Source organism: Odocoileus virginianus, chromosome 27 (assembly GCF_023699985.2).
Source record: "Odocoileus virginianus isolate 20LAN1187 ecotype Illinois chromosome 27, Ovbor_1.2, whole genome shotgun sequence".
Classification (NCBI taxonomy): Eukaryota; Metazoa; Chordata; class Mammalia; order Artiodactyla; family Cervidae; genus Odocoileus; species Odocoileus virginianus.
The window spans coordinates 42177407-42191141 of record NC_069700.1 but is presented as its reverse complement, the minus strand read 5'-3'; the positions used below and the strand labels follow the sequence as shown (position 1 = coordinate 42191141).

The 13735-nt window shown below is 35.9% G+C and overlaps 1 protein-coding gene across 1 annotated transcript in view; it reads right to left on the bottom strand.

Moving 5' to 3' along the window:
- LOC110122228 (KH domain-containing, RNA-binding, signal transduction-associated protein 2-like) overlaps window positions 1-13735 on the bottom strand; it is a 356268-nt gene that overhangs the window by 286889 nt on the left and 55644 nt on the right. The window contains exon 2 of the mRNA XM_070456917.1: window positions 1112-1188. Within this exon, the coding sequence (XP_070313018.1) occupies window positions 1112-1148 (37 nt within the window). The 5' untranslated portion in view covers window positions 1149-1188. The remainder of the gene's footprint in view (window positions 1-1111; window positions 1189-13735) is intronic.

The window sequence follows — 13735 nt, the reverse complement described above, 5'->3', positions numbered from 1 at the left end:
CCCTCTTTGCTCTGTTTTAAATTTCTCTCGCCATTGATTTATGATTGTTGCTGTTTAGTCACTAAGTTGTGCCCAACTCTTTGAGACTTCATGGACTGTAGCCTGCCATGCTCTTCTGATCATGGGATTTCCCAGATAATGATACGGGAGTGGGTTGTCATTTCCTTCTCCACCACTGATTCTTGATATTCTCAAACTATTTTTATCTTAATGTTCTACTTATTCCTAATCCACCTGTTTGCCAGCTAACATTCTGTTTCTGCTTTAGTAATCTGGCAACTGAAAGTCACATTATCTTCTAAAATCTTTCTGAGGATAATTATTACAGAGAATTTTTTTTTTAATTTTATCTTTGGCCCTGGTATTATATTTATTTCCTTTGGGACAAGATTATGTTTACTTGCCTTGTGTTTTCTCAATGAATATATTCCCAATGACATTCCCAGGAAGGCAGTAGAAATGCAAAATTTCCCCTGAGAATTTTATGATAATATAAAGATATCAATGAAATACAAAAGCATTCTGAATTCATTGGAAATTTAACAGAATAAACGGTTAAATAAGCAAAATGTTTCCCTCCTTCACCATCAACCTCCCCAAAATAAACAACAAACCTCAGTTCTCCCACAGTGCAATTTTGCAGTTTATAAAACATGAAAACCATGCTAGTTACCTTGAAAATAGTTTGTGAGCCCACAAAAATGACAGATCATACATTCTGAGTTTCCTAGAATTTTGTCCCCCCCCTTGGAACTAGCATTAGAGTCTCAGGTAAGTCATATAACCAGTCAGAACTACCATTTTTTAGTCCAGAGGAGGAAAATCAGATCATATTTTAAGGCCTTTCCATATTTTCTTTCTGTTTACAGAGTCAGTTTAATGGAAATAATTATCAAAAATTTTCATTGTCTGACACAGGCCACTAATTCATTATCAAAAGAATTCTCAATGACTATTTTTCACATACTATAAAAATACTTAATATAATGCACTAGAGTTCTCCATGAACTGCTTATGTATAGCACTCTTTATACCTCAACAATAGAAGAGATCATAAAAATATTTCATTTACAATATGTACCAGGTGAGGAAAGGGAGTGAGAAAATGTACCAATTGTTGCCACTAGTGGGTGAGGATACTGTTCCATCACTGCTCTGTCTTATCCAAGAAAAGTGTGGGTGCAGCACCTTGGACAGAACAAAGAGATCTAAATTAGAACTTCATGAAGACCAGAAAAATAAAAAGGAACGATTCTAAGAGATGGAAACTCAGGGGTTTCTAAGGACTCAGCTTACAAATACAGTATCATAAACAGGAAACAGCAGTAGATGCCAAAGAGAAGTACTGAAATGTTTAACTATCAAGAAGCTTATATATTACTTATAATAGAGAGGGACAAGGGCAAATAATATATATAAATTTTGGCTTAAAAATTTTACAAAACAACTCTCAGCAGCACCTACCTTCCCACATCATCTGTTAGGAGCCTGGTCTCCTCAGGACATGCAAGGAAGTGGTGCCACTGAAGGAAAAATCACACCACTCAGCATGTGAGATCTTAGTACTCTGACCATACCCCTTACAGTGCGTGGAAGTGCAGAGTCTTAACCACTGGATCACCAAATCATCTGCAGGACTCAAGACTCAGTAGCTACTAACACCCTCTTCCCACAACGCCTCTTAATAATAATAACATATGAACTTCTACAAGGGAAATAAGTATCACAGCTTTGTTTGAACATGGTCTGGAGATCAAGCCTTTGGAGTGGGAGTACTGAATCCAAGACTAGACTACCAGAGAAATAACCCTAGGGAGTATCAAATGGTGAGAACTCACAAGAGAGACCACTTGAATTCAAGACCCAGCATCACCCAACCACCAGTAGCACCCTGGGCAGGATGCCTCATCTAAACAACAAACAAAACAAAAACACAAACCCAATCATCAGCAGACAGGATGACCACCTCACTCAGCCTTGCCCATCAGAGGAAGAACAAACACACAAACAAAAACTCAGCACAAATCTCACCCTATGCAAAGCTTGCACAAACAACTGGGCCAAGCTTAGGAGGGTAGAAACCAAAAGGAAGAAAGAATTCAAACTTCTGGGAAAAGGAAACCTCAGACACAGTAAGTTAAAAAAAAAAAAAAATAATAATAATAATAATAATGAAAAGACAGAGAAATACTACACAAATAAAGGAACAAAATAGAAACACAGGAATCCAAAAAAAAAAAAAAATGAAAAGGAAATAGGCAAACTACCTGAAGAATTCAGAATAATGATAGTAAAGATGATCAAAAACCTTGAAAACAAAATGGAGAAAATGCAAGAATCAATTAACAAAGACCTAGAAGAAATAAAGAATAAACATACAGAGACAAACAACACAATTACTGAAATTAAAAAAAAACTCTAGAAGGAATCAGTAGCAGAAGATCTGAAGAAGAAAAACGAATCAATGAGCTGGAAGATAAAATGGTGGAAATAACTTCTGAAGAGCAGAATAAAGTAAAAAGAATGAAAAGAACGGAGGACAGGCTCAGAAACCTCTGGGACAATACCAAATGCACCACATTCTAATCACTGGGATCCCAAAAGAAGAAGAGAAAAAGAAAGGGTACAAGAAAATTTTTGAAGAGATTTATAGTTGGAAATTTCCCTAACATGGAAAAGGAAACAGTTAATCAAGTCCAAGAGGCACAAAGAGTCCCAAAAAAGGATAAAACTAAGGAGAAACATGCTAAGACACATACTAATGAAACTAACAAAGACTAAACACAAAGAAAGACTATTAAAAGCAGCAAAGGAGAAGCAACTAGTAACAAACAAGGGAAACTCTATACATTTAACAGCTTATCTGTCAGCAGAAACTCTGCAGAAGGGAATGACAGGATATATTTAAAATACTGAAAGGGAAAAATATGCAACCAAGATTATTGTACCCAGCAAGGATCTCATTCAACATTGATGGAGAATACAAAGCTCTTCAGACAAGCAAAATTTAAGAGAAGTCGGTACCATCAAACCAGCTTTACAAAAAATGTTAAAGGGACTGAAATAGTCAAGAAATACAAGAGAAGAAAAAATATCTACAAAATCAACCCCAAACAATTAAGAAAATAGTAACAGGAACATGTATATCAATATTTACTTTAAATGTATATGGATTAAATGTTCCAACCAAAACACACAGACTGGCTGAATGGATACAAAAACAAGATCCATATATATGCTGCTTACGAGAAACCCACTTCAAACCTAAAGAAACATATAGACTGAAAGTGAGAGGAAGGAAAAATGTATTCCATGCAAATGGGAAGCAAAAGAAAGCTGGAGTAGCAATCCTCATATCAGACAAAATAGACCTTAAAGTAAAGAGATCACAAGAGATAAGGAAGGACATTACATAATGATCAAGGGATCGATCCATGAAGAAGTCATAATAATTGTAAATGTCTGTTCTCCCAACATAACAGCACCTAAATACATAAGACAAACACTAACAGACATAAATGGGGAAATTGACAGTCACACAACAATAGTAGGAGACTTTAACACCCCACTTACACCAATGGAGAGATCAGTAGGAGACTTTAACACCCCACTTACACCAATGGAGAGATCATCAAAACAGAAAATTAATAAGGAAACACTAGACTTAAATGATATATCAGATGAGATGAATCTCACTGATATCTTTATGACATTCCACCCAAATGCAGAAGAATACACCTTCTCAAGTGCACATGGAATATTCTCCAGGACAGACTACATCTTGGGTCAGAAATCAAACCTCAGTAAATTTAAGAAAATTGAAATTGTTATCAAGCATCTTCTCTGACCACAGCACTATGTGGTCAGATATCAATTACAAGAAGAAAAACTGTAAGAAACACAAACACACGGAGATTAAACAACACATTTCTAAATGACCAACAGGTTACTGAAGAAATAAAAAGGGAAATCAAGAATTTCTAGAAACAAATGACAATGAAAACAATACAACTCAAAACCAATGGGATGTAGCAAATGCAGTTCTAAGAGGGAAGTTTATAGCAATACAATCTTACCTCAAGAAATAAGAAAAACATTAAATAAACAACCTAATTTTAAACCTAAAACAACTGGATAAAGAAGAACAACAACAAAAAAAATTGTAGAAGGAAAGAAATCATAAAGATTTGAGAAGAAATAAATGAAAAAGAAATGAAAGCAACAATAGTAAAGATTAATAAAACTAAAAGCTGGTTCTTTGAGAAGATAAACAAAATTGACAAACCTTTAGCCAGATCCATCAAGAAAAAAAGAGAAGAATCAAATTAAGAAAACTAGAAATGAAGAAAGAGGTTACAACAGACAAGGCAGAAATACAAAGAGTTATAAGAGACTATTATGAACAACTATACAACAATAAAGTAGATAACCTGGAAGAAATGGACAGATTCTAAGAAAAGTTAAATATTCCAAGACTGAAGGAGGAAGAAATAGAAATTATGAACAATCCATTTACAAGCACTGAATCTGAACTTTAATCAAAAATCTCCCAAAAAAACAAAAGCCCAAGACCAGATGGCTTCATAGGAGAATTCCATCAAATATTTAGAGAAGAGTTAATGCCCTTCCTTCTAAAATTCTTTCAAAAAGTTGCAGAGGAAGGAACACTTCCAAACTCATTCTATGAAGTCACCATCACCCTGATACCAAAAGCAGACAAAGACAACACAAAAAGAGAAAACTATAGGCCAATATCACTGATGAACAAAGATGCAGTAATCCTCAACAAAATTTTAGCAAACAGAATTCAGCAACACATCAAAAAGCTCATACACCATGATCAAGTTGGGTTTATTCCAGGGATGCAATGATTCTTCAATATACAGAGATCAATCAACATGATACACCATATTAACAAATTGAAAGATAAAACCATATGATAATCTCAATAGATGCAGAAAAAGCCTTTGACAAAATTCAGCACCCATTTATGATTAAAACTCCTCAAAAATGGGCATAGAGGGAACCTACCTCAACATAGTAAAGATCATATATGATAAGCCTACAGCAAACATTATTCTCAAAGGTGAAAGACTGAAAGTATTCCCCCTAAGAAGAAAAACAAGACTAGGGTGCCCACTTACCCCACTGTTATTCAACATAGTTCTGGAAGTCATAGATACAACTATCAGAGAAGGAAAAGAAACAAAATGAATTCAGATTGGAAAAGAAATAAAGGTCTCACTGTTTGCAGATGACATGATACCATACATAGAAAACCCTAAATATAGTATCAGAAAATAACTAGAGCTAATCAGTGAATTTAGCAAAGTTACAAGATACAAAATCAATACACAGAAATCACTTGCATTTCTATATACTATCAATGAAAAATCATAAAAAGAAATTAAGGAATCAATCCTATTCATCACTGCAGCGAAAAGAATCAAATATCTAGGAAGAAACTTACCTAAGGAGACAAAAGAACTGTACACAGAAAATTATAAGACACTGATGAAAGAAATCAAAGATGACATAAACAGATGGAGAGATATTCTGTGTTCCTGGGTAGGAAGAATCAATGTTGTGAAAATGACTATACTATCAAATGCAGTTTACAGATTCAATGCAATCCCTATCAAATTACAAATGGCATTTTTCACAGAACAAGGACAAAACATTTCACAATTCATATGGAAACACAAAAGACTCGGAATAGCCAAAGCAGTATTGAGAAAGAAGAATGGAGCTGGAGGAATCAACCTTCCTGACTTCAGATTATAGTACAAAGCTACAGTCACCAAGACAGTATGGTACTGTCACAAAAAGAGATATATAGACCAATGGAACAAGATAGAAAGCCCAGAGATAAACCCATTCATCTATGGGTAGCTTATTTTTGATAAGGGAGGCAAGAATATACAATGGGGCAAAGACAGCATCTTCAATGAATGGTCCCGTGAAAACTGGACTTTTGCATGTAAAAGAATGAAATTAGAACACTTTCTAACACCATACACAAAGTATAAACTCAAAATGCATTAAAGACCTAAATGCAAGACCAAAAAACTATGTAACTCTTAGAGGAAAACATCAGCAGAACATTTGATGACATAAATCAAAGCAAGATCCTCTATGACTCACCTCCTAGAGTAATGGACATTAAAAGTAAACAAGTGGGACCTGATTAAACTTAAAAGTGTTTACACAGAAAAGGAAACTATAAGCAAGGTGAAAAGACAATCTTTAGAATGGGAGAAAATAATACCAAGTGAAACAACAAAGGATTAACTTCAAAAATATAGAAGCAGGTCATGCAACTCAATACCAGAAAAAGAAAAAATAAATAAATAAAAAAGTGGAGAAAAGACCTAAAGAGACATTTATCTAAAGAAGATATACAGATGATTAACAAACACATGAAAACATGCTCAACATTGCTCATTATTCAGCTCAGTGCAGTTCAGTTTAGTTCAGCCGTTCAGTCGTATCTGACCCTTTGCAACCCCATGGACTGCAGCATGCCAGTCTTCCCTGTCCATCACCAACTCCTGGAGCTCACTCAAACTCAAGTCCATTGAGTCGGTGATGTCATCCAACCATCTCACTTTCTGTTGTCCCCTTCCCCTCCTGCCTTCAATCTTTCCCAGCATCAGGGCCTTTTCAAATGAGTCAGTTCTTTGCATCAAGTGGCCAATATATTGAAGTTTCAGCTTCAGCATCAATCCTCCCAATGAATATTCAGGACTGATTTCCTTTAGGATGGACTGGTTATACATTTAGGATGGACATTATTAGAGAAATGCAAATCAAATCTATAATGAGATATCACCTCACACCAGTCAGAATGGCCATCATCAAAAAGTCTACAAACGAAAAATGCTGGAGAGTGTGTGGAGAAAAGGGAACACTCTTGATGGTGGGAAAGTAAATTAATACAGCCACTCTGGAAGATGTTATGGAGTTCCCTTTAAAAACTAGGAATAATACCACCTTACAATCCAGCAATCCGACCCCTAGGCATATACCCTGAGGAAACCAAAATTGAAATAGATGCATGTATCCCACTGCTCACTGCAGCACTATTTACAGCAGCTAGAACATGGAAGCAACCTACATATCCATCGGCAGATGAACAGATAAAGGAATTATGGTACATATACACAATGGAATATTACTCAGCCATAGGAATGCTTTTCAGTCAGTTCTAACGAGGTAGATGGACCTAAAATCTATTATACAGAGTGAAATAAATCAGAAAGAGAAAGAAAAATATCGTATTCTAACACATATATACAAAATCTAGAAAAATGTTACTGAAGAATTAATTTAAAGGGCAACATGGAGAAAGACACATAGAGAATAGATTTAGGTACTTGGGAAGAGGGGAGGAGAGGGTGAGATGTAAGAAAATTGTAACATGGAAACTTGCATTACCATATGTAAAATAGATAGCCAACGGGTATTTGCCGTATGGCTCAGGAAACTCAAACATTGGCATTGTATCAACCTAGAGGGGTGGGATCGTGGGGGAGATCAGAGGGAGTTTCAAAAGGGAGGGGATATATGTATACCTACGGCTGATTCATGTTGAGATTTGACAGAAAACAGCAAAATTCTGTAAAGCAATTATCCTTCAATGAAAAACAAATAAATTTGAAAAGAAAAAAAATTACAAAACAATCTGCTTCTTTGCTTGACAATCTTTTGGTTTTGTTTTTTTTCCTGAAACAAACAAGTTTTGATTTCAATACTCAAGACAGAAAACAAACAAGTCAGTCAATCATTGATACTTTCTACTACAGCACCCCTGAGATTTTAGACTGAGGAACATTTCATGGACAGAGGAGCCTGGTGGGCTACAGTCCATGGGGTTGCAAAGAGTTGGACAGAACTGAGCAACTATCAGAAAGAACTAAATCACAGCCTAAGCTAACATAATGAGCAGTCATAGATGTCAGGAACACTAAATGTTTTCTTTGTCCTCTTGATATCCAGCTGCATGGCCTTGGACAAGGCATTAAAACACTCTGAACCTCAGTTTCATCATGATTAAAATTTAGAAACATGATTATAGGATTGAATGATCTGGTCAAAACCAGAGCTTTAAAATCATGCATTTCCAATAAAACATCCTTTTGTAAGAGACTAACACACTCTTTAGATGGAGGAGACACAGAAAAGAGTTACAAATCATGTCAGCAATTCCAACCAAGCTGAATTCCAAAGTATGTATGTATTTGATTTTATATTTGTCATAAAGATACTGAAAAGAAAGTCACTTTTTACTATTGGCAAATATTTATATGGTTTCAAAATGTGTGGAATTTTTATAAAATTTCTAAATGCCAGCCCTATAAAATTACTCATGGATATGTATATAAATACACATAAAATCTGTGTATATTAATGTTTACATTTTGAAATAGGATATAATCTGATTTAAGTAGAATACTCTATTACATAAAGGAAAAAATGTTTTCCTTTCATAAAACAAAAATACACTCAAGCTCATGAACTAGACCATAGTCAATCTTTGAATGCATTAAAGAGAATGTACATTACCCTAAAGCACTCATTCGGAGAAGGCAATGGCAACCCTCTCCAGTACTCTTGCCTGGAAAATCCCATGGGCAGAGGAGCCTGGTGGGCTGCAGTCCATGGAGTCACAAAGAGTAGGACACGAATGAGCGACTTCACTTTCACTTTTCACTTTCATGCACTGGAGAAGGAAACGGCAGCCCACTCCAGTGTTCTTGCCTGGAGAATCCCAGGGATGGCGGAGCCCACCAGGTCGCAGAGTCGGACACGACTGAAGAGACTTAGCAGCAGCAGCAGCAGAAAAGCACTCATAATTCTAAAGAATGCATTGTTCCACCATGGTTTCAGGATATTATTTTACCATAAGTTAAATTAAAATTGTTTTCTGATTAAAGTGAAAGAAAAATCCAAAGCACTTAATTTGCCTTAAAATCTAGGAAATACTGCACACTAATCATAAACTGATTAAAGCACTAATAATGATGCATTTTATACACACTGACCATTAACTGTTAAACCTGAGAAAAAAGCTGTTTCAAGATATGGTGGATTAGATTCAGATCAACATAAAAGATGAAAACATCTTAAAATTATTTAATATAAAGTCCATCTGTTACATATTAATTTATATGCCTACATATTCTTATTTACATTATTTTGCATACTATTTCACCAATACCCATGAATGAAAAGTATGCATCTTTATGTACCAGGACTTCACCCAGGACTGCAAGGTACTCATTTTGTATGAGGCCTGAGGTATACAAATACTGATCTAATTCACACCTCATCTATACAGCTTATTCTGGATCAATGTTTATCCTACTGTTTAAATTTGCATTGGTTTGGCTACTGTTGTCCCTAATCCAAGCCAAATTGGTGAATTTCAGTTTTCACTTATGAATGGGCTGTGACTGTACTTTTATGAAATGATACTGAAAGCAAATATTAGTGCTTCTTTTATCAGTACTTCCTTACCTTGACCTCATAAAGTGTCAGTCTAAAAATGAGAAAATAAAGTAAAACTAACTAAAACATTTTTAGGCTGACACTTTATGAGGTCAAGGCAAGGAAGTACTGACAAAAGGAGCACTAGTATTTCCCATGAGGGCACATCTAAATCAAAGCTGACTCTGCTTCCATGCAGCCCACTTCCTCGTGGTTCTAAATGGCATATAATGCAACACTTCTGTGTAGAAACATCAGATTTTCCTTCTGTTAGGAAAGTTGTCTGCTTTGTCAATGGTTTCCTTTGCTGTGCAGAAGTTTTTATTAGGTCTCATTTGCTTATTTTTGCTTTTATTTCCTTTGCTATAGGAAACTGATCCAAAACTACTGATATGATTTATGTCAAAGAGTGTTCTGCTTATATATTACCCTAAGAGTATTAGGAAAAGGTCAATTTTCATTCCAATCCCAAAGAAAGATAATGTGAAAGAATGTTCAAACTACTGCACAATTGCTCATTTCACATGCTAGCAAAGTAATGCTCAAAATTCTCCAAGTTAGTCTTCAACAGTTTGTGAATCGAGAACATCCAGATGTTTAAGCTGGATTTAGAAAAGGCAGAGGAACCAGAGATCAAATTGCCAACATGCACTCGATCATAGAAAAAGTAAGAGAATTCCAATAAAACAGTACTTCTGCTTCATTGACTATGCTAAAGCCCTTGACTGTGTGGATCACAACAAACTGTGAAAAATTCTTAAAGAGATGGAAATGAGACCACCTTATCTTCCTCCTGAGAAACCTGTATGCAGGTCAAGAAGCAATAGTTAAAACTGGACATGGAACAATGGACTGATTCCAAGTTGGGAAAGGAGTACATCAAGGCTGTATATTGTCACCCTGTTTATTTAACTTATAAGAAGAGTACATCATGTGAAATGCCGAGATGAAGCACAAGCTGGAATCACAACTGCCAGGAGAAATATCAATAACCTCAGATATGCAGATGATACCACCCTCATGGCAGAAAGCAAAGAGGAACTAAAGAGCCTCTTGATGAAAGTGAAAGGGGCGAACGAAAAAGCTGGCTTAAAACTTAACATTCAAAAAAGAAGATCATGCCATCCGGTCCAATCAATTCATGGCAAATAGACGGGGAAACAGTGGAAACAGTGACGAACTTTATTTTCTTGGGCTCCAATGTCACTGCAGATAGTGACTGCAACCATGAAATTAAAAGACACTTGCTCCCTGGAAGAAAAGCTATGACCAACCTAGAAAGCATATTAAAAAGCAGAGACATTACTTTACTGACAAAGGTCCATCTAGTCAATGCTATGGTTTTTCCAGTAGTCATGTATGGATGTGAGAGCTGGACCATAAAAAAAGTTGAGTGCCAAAGAATTGATGCTTTTGATCTGTGGTGCTGGAGAAGATCCTTGAGAATCTCTTGGATTGCAAGGAGATCAAGCCAGTCAATCATAAAGGAAATCAGTCCTGAATGTTCAATGGAAGGACAGGTGCTGGAGCTGAAGCACCAATACTTTGGCCACCTGATGTGAAGGACGAACTTATTAGAAAAGACCCGAATGCTGAGAAAGATTGAAGGCAAGAGGAGAAGGGGATGACAGAGGATGAGATGGCTGGATGGCATCACTGACTCAATGGACATGAGGGTGAACAAGCTCTGGGAGTTGGTAAAGGACAAGGAAGTGTGGCGTGCTACAGTGCATGGGTTTGCAAAGAGTTGGGCACAAATGAGTTATTGAACTGAACTGGAGAGTTTTACAGTATCCAGACTTACATTTAGGTCTGTGATGTTTTGAGTTTATTTTTGTGTATGGTGTTAGAGAATGTTCAAGTTTCATTCTTTTACTTGTAGCTGTCCAGCACCACTTATCAAAGAGACCATCTTTTCTCCATTGTATATTCTTGCCTCCTTTGTCATAGATTAATTGTCCATAAGATTTGTGGGCTTTCTACCCTCTTTCATTGACTTATGTGTCTATTTTTTATGCCAGTATTTTATTGTTTTGATGACTCTAGCTTTGGATTGATAATAGTCTGAAGACAGGGAGCCTGATTCCTCCAGGGCTATGTTCTTCTTTCTCAAGATTGTTTTAGCTGTTAATGGTCTTTTGTGTTTCCATATAATTTTAAAATTAATTGTTCTAGTTCTGTGAAAATGACATTGGAAATTTGACAGAAATTGCACTGAACCTGAAATGAGTACAGAAGGAAATGACAATACAGCCTAGCATTTTTACCTGGAAAATCCCATGGACAGAGGAACCTGGCAGGGCTATAGTCCATAGGGTCACAGATAGTCAGACATGACTGAAGCAACTTTGCATGCGTGCATTGAAGCTGTGGATTCCCTTGGGAAGTATAGTCATTTTATCAAAATTGATTATTCCAATCCAAGAATACCATTATCTTCCTGTTTGTGTCCTCTTTCATTTCTTTCATTTCCATCTTTAATTTCTTACACTTTTCAGAGTACTGGTCTCTTGCCTCCTTCGGCAGATGTATTTATTCCTATGTATGTTATTCTTTTTGGTGTGATGGTAAATGGGATTGCTTCTTTAATTTCTCTCTCTGATATATTATTGTTAGTGTATAGAAATACAACAGATTTCTGCACATGAATTCTGTATCCTGTGAATACCAAATTCATTGATGAGGTATAGTGGTTCTCTGGCAGCATCATTGGGATTTTCTATGTATAGTACCTTGTCATCTGCAAACAGTGACAGTTTTACTTTTTCCTTTGCAATTTGGATTTCTTTTTCTTCTCCGATTAACATGGCCAGGACTTCTAAAACTATGTTGAATAAGAGTGGTGAGAGTGGGCATACTTGTCTTATTCTTGATCTTAGAGGAAATGCTATCAGCTTTTCACTGTTGAGTGTGATGTTAGCTGTGGGTTTGTCATATGTAGCCTTTACTATGTTGAGGTATGTTCCCTCTATGTCTGCTTTCTGGAAAGTTTTTTCTTTTTTTTTTTTTAACACAAATGCAAGTTGTGTTTTATTAAAAGATTTTTCAGCATCTACTGTGATGATTTTTTTTCATTTAATTCGAGTATAATTAATTTACAACATTGTGATGGTTTTTGTCATACATCTGTATGAATCGGCCATAGGTATATGTGTCCCCTCCATCCTGAAACCCCTCCCATCTCCCTCCCCACCCTATATTCTTCAATTTTTAATATGGTGTATCACATTAATTGATTTGTGAACACTGAAAAATCCTTGTATCCCAGGATAAACCTACTGCATGGGAGAAAATATTCACAAGTTATATGACCAAAAAAGGATTAATAACCAACATATATAAATAGCTCCTACAACTTAACATCAAAACAAATTTTTTTAGTTGGAAGAACTGAATGTACATTTTTCCAAAGAGGAAATGTAGATAGTCAACAGGCACATAAGAAGATGCTCAACATCACTAATCATTCAGCTCAGTTCAGTTCAGGCACTCAGTCATTAGGGAAATGTAAATCAAAACCACAATGAGGTATCACTTCAGAAGGGTCAGAATGGCTATCATTAAAAACAACACAAATAACAAATGTCAGCAAGGATGTGGAGAAAAAGGAATCTTCATACTCTGTTAGTGGGAATGTAAATTGCTGCAGACACAGTAGAAAACAGGATGGAGGATTTGAACTACCATATGACCCAGAAATTCTACTCCTGTGTTATATACAAATAGAACCCCACTAATTCAAAAAGATACATGCACTCCAATGTTCACAGCAGCAGTCTTCTTTACAATTGCCAAGATATAGAAGCAACACAAATGCACATCAACAGGTGAATGGATAAATGGTAAATATATACAATGCAATACTACTCAGCTAATATATACAAAAAAAAAAAAAAAAGAAGGAAATTTTTCCATTTACAACATATAAAAACTTGCAGGGTGTTATGCCAAGTGAAGTAAGTCAGACAGAGAAAGACAAATACTGTATAACATATACTAGAATCTAAAAGCAACAACAAACTAGTGAATGTATCAGAAAAGCAGCAGATTCACAGACTGAAAGAACAGTAGCAGTTCCCAGTGGAGGGGGCAACATGCAGACAGTGGGCTGGGAAGGGCCTATTCTGTGCAAGGAGGCTGCAAGGGGGCACTGTGCAACACAGGGATACAGCGAATATACCGCAATAACTATAAATAGAGCATAACCTTCAAAAATTGTATAATTTTTTTTAAGTAAGTGAAAAAA